Source organism: Gossypium hirsutum, chromosome A08 (genome assembly GCF_007990345.1).
Source record: "Gossypium hirsutum isolate 1008001.06 chromosome A08, Gossypium_hirsutum_v2.1, whole genome shotgun sequence".
In the NCBI taxonomy this organism is placed as follows: domain Eukaryota; kingdom Viridiplantae; phylum Streptophyta; class Magnoliopsida; order Malvales; family Malvaceae; genus Gossypium; species Gossypium hirsutum.
The window spans coordinates 116,467,943-116,471,225 of NC_053431.1; the positions used below are offsets into that span (position 1 = coordinate 116,467,943).

The 3,283-nt window shown below is 34.8% G+C and overlaps 1 protein-coding gene across 1 annotated transcript; it reads left to right on the forward strand.

Moving 5' to 3' along the window:
* The first annotated feature begins 1,084 nt into the window (after positions 1 to 1,084).
* On the forward strand, positions 1,085 to 2,991 carry LOC107926993 (IRK-interacting protein). The gene is made up of 2 exons (XM_016857948.2): positions 1,085 to 1,293; positions 1,412 to 2,991. Exons 1-2 carry the CDS (start codon positions 1,201 to 1,203, stop codon positions 2,765 to 2,767), a joined length of 1,449 nt encoding a protein of 482 aa, XP_016713437.1. The 5' UTR covers positions 1,085 to 1,200; the 3' UTR covers positions 2,768 to 2,991.
* Positions 2,992 to 3,283: the final 292 nt, after the last annotated feature.

A 3,283-nucleotide genomic window follows, 5' to 3' on the forward strand; every position in this document is an offset into this window, starting at 1 on the left:
TACATATGATTGAGGTAGTTTTTGCTTTGTGAACCAAAATTTTAATGTAGTCACTCACATAACATTAATCCTTGACAAAGTATGAGAGATTAAATTTTTCTTAGAGAATAATACCTTCAATTGTTAGAGAATCGAGCTAACTGGCTAATAGATAACACTTCAAATTTTTCTTTGGATGGAGTTGACCCCTCCCCAACAATGATAATAAAATTAAACTTTTTTTTATTATTCCTTTGTTAATCTTAGGGTAGAAAAAATAGAATTATCCACATTTCTTAAATCAAATGGGAAAAAAATTAATATTGTTTAAATAAGATATTGGATTTGCAATTGTAGGTGGAGAAAATATCATTATGAGGTCTTTTCTCTCGTTTAGATATCCGGTTCAATTATACTTCGAATTTTGATCGAGTATAATATTAGCATGATATGATTTAAAATTTGTTAATTTTCATATCTTAAAAAAAATCTAAATATTATTTAAAATAATTTAAAAAACCGGATCCAATACCAGTTGTACACGTGAAAATATAGATAATGCAATAATGATGATATTAGGTTTAATTAAAACAACCTTGTTTTCATCAAAATGTGGGTTTTGGTAAATAAATGTCTCATTTTAACCTTTTTTTTTTTGTCCCTAAATAAATGATAGTGAAAGTGATAGAATATCTAACATTGGCAGGGAGAGTCGTCTCATCTTTATAAAAGATGGTTTAATTTGATGAGCCTTTTATCTAACACCTTTAAATTTAGTGAGCTATAGTAAAGGCAGTCTATTAAATTTGGGGATGTTATTTTCATGATTTGAATGAAAGTGGTCATGACGTGGCTCAAGGACCAAAGGGCACAAAAACCTAACACAAACAATGTACTGTCCATATCGTTTGACCGCGCATGGTAACATTACACCTCTGATTCACAACATGATTACAACACGACGATAAATCAACCCCTCTTCCCACACTGCCAAGAAAACGATAAATCACCCCTAAATCTATTCAATTATATTAAATTAAAGCTCATTGTTCTTTCTTTCTTTTTCTTTTTTTAATTTATAATAAAAAATAAATTATCATCAACCTCAAAATCATATAACCCCACGTCTTTGGATTTCTTTTTCTCATACTCGTGTATATATATATATCAGTAAAAACCAAACAAAAAAACCGACCCAACTATGAGATAACAACGAAGAAAATGAAAAACATGGTTCCTTCATCTTCTCCTTGTTCTTCCAAGTCCCTTCCTCCTACTCCTCCTCCACCTTACCAATCCCCTCTTTTCACTCCTGTAAGTTCCTTTACTGTTTGTTTCCCGAGAATTTATAAATGGGTACTTCTTTTTTTATTTTTTCTTCCTGTAAGTTTCATTCTTTGGCTTTCTCTTTGTTGTTGTTGTTGTTGTACAGATTCAAGAATGTGAAAGGGAAGAACAAGAAGATGGTACACCAAGTGTGACGACGGACAAAGGGCTGACGCCGAAGCACCTCCCAACACCCCTCCATGACAAAACCACTAGAAAACCCAACGCTAGGAAACGTTCGGAATCTGGTGGTGGTGATGGAGATGGCTCGGTTTCTTGCAACAAGTGCAGGCCAAATTCTAGGGAAAAGATCTCCGTGGTTCCTTTGGACAACAACAATGGAGTTAACAAGCATTCCTTTTCCATGCCAAGTCCAAATGGGATTTTCAAGTCCATTTTCCATTCTTTAACAAGGAAGAGTCCTAAATCAACTGATATGTCTACAGACAGAGAAGAACAATGGAAAATTGCTGCTGCTGAACTCTCACACAAGCTTATTCAAGCTACGAGGAAGAGAGATGAAGCATTAATGGAAGCTTCGAGGTTAAAATATTCCATGGCTGAACTTGAGAAGAAGCTTAACAAGCTTGAAGTATATTGCCACAATTTGAAGTCTGGTCTAGATGAATGTAACAGCAACTCTCCTTATAGAATGGGTCAAACTCATAATATTCATCAAGTGAAGAAACAAGATGGGGTCATTGGAGCTAATGAGAAAGTGGTTCAGCAATTCTTGGCTTCTGTATCTGAATCCAGGTCTTCAATCAGGCTTTTAAGTAGATCACTCACCATGCAATTAAGGCACATGGGTAGCAAAGTTTATGAGAGAATATCTGTGCTTTTACAGCCTTATGATATGAAGATTTCTCACTCGAAAAACCCCAAAAGCCTTCTCCTTTACCTCGAAGCTTTGTTGAACAAAGCTTTCTTTGAAGATTTTGAATCAACCGGGTTTCAAAAGAACGCGGTGAACCAAATATTGAACCCCATTGATCGTTGTGAAGCTAATTACAAGTCATTCAATGAATTACAAGGTCTAACATGGGAGGAAGTTCTGAATAAGGGAACAAGGCATTTCAGTCAGGAGTTCAGCCAGTTTTGTGACAGGAAAATGAATGAAATTGTGGCTATGTTGGGTTGGAACCGAGCTTGGCCTGAACCATTGCTACAAGCCTTTTTCGGTGCCTCAAAGAGTATGTGGTTGGTTCACCTTTTGGCCAACTCGGTGCATCCTGGTTTACCAATCTTCAGGGTGGATAAAGGGGTAAGGTTTGATTCAGTATACATGGAGGACATGGATGGAGAAAGAGCCAAGAAATTGGTTCCAAGCATGGTACGGGTCATGATCACACCAGGGTTCTATGTCTATGGCAATGTAGTCAAGTGCAAAGTCATTTGCCGGTACTCCAACAATGTGGATAGTAGTTTAACTGATAAGGGTTTAACCTCATCATCTCCTTAGTGTTTAAATTTAAGTAGGTATTGATTAGAACTCAAAAGTGAAATCCCTTTGATTACTTTTGCACTTTGTAATATTTTGGTGCTAGTTTATATGTGCAAATTGGGTATTTATCAAGACTTATCTTTTTGGTTTTTTGGGGTAGCGATGATGTATATTTTTCCCCACATAAATAAAAAAGGGGGGTTGTCTTGGATTAAAGTAAAGATTTGGCATTTTCTTGTTTATCATTGTCTTTATTTAATTTAATTTTTTTTTGCCAATCTGGAAATGTGGATAAACTTATCACATGTAGATTGGATGCTTACCTTGTGAAGGATTTTTGGATCTTCTAGTGTTTATTGGGTTATTATATGAGCAATTTGGTTGCCAAATTCCCTTCTCCCCATGCACTAGTGTTGGTTACAACTTAATTTAAACCCGAATTAAACTTAATTTTTTCAGTATATTAATTTAAGAGTTAGATTATCATTAAGTTTGAATTTGATAATTTTTTCATATTAGAGTTTAAATTTTTTT

Coding starts and splice junctions, on each gene's coding strand:
- LOC107926993 (XM_016857948.2), top strand. CDS start 1,201: ATGAAAAACATGGTTCCTTCATCTTCTCCTTGTTCTTCCAAGTCCCTT. Junction 1,294..1,411: donor AATCCCCTCTTTTCACTCCT/GTAAGTTCCTTT, acceptor GTTGTTGTACAG/ATTCAAGAATGTGAAAGGGA.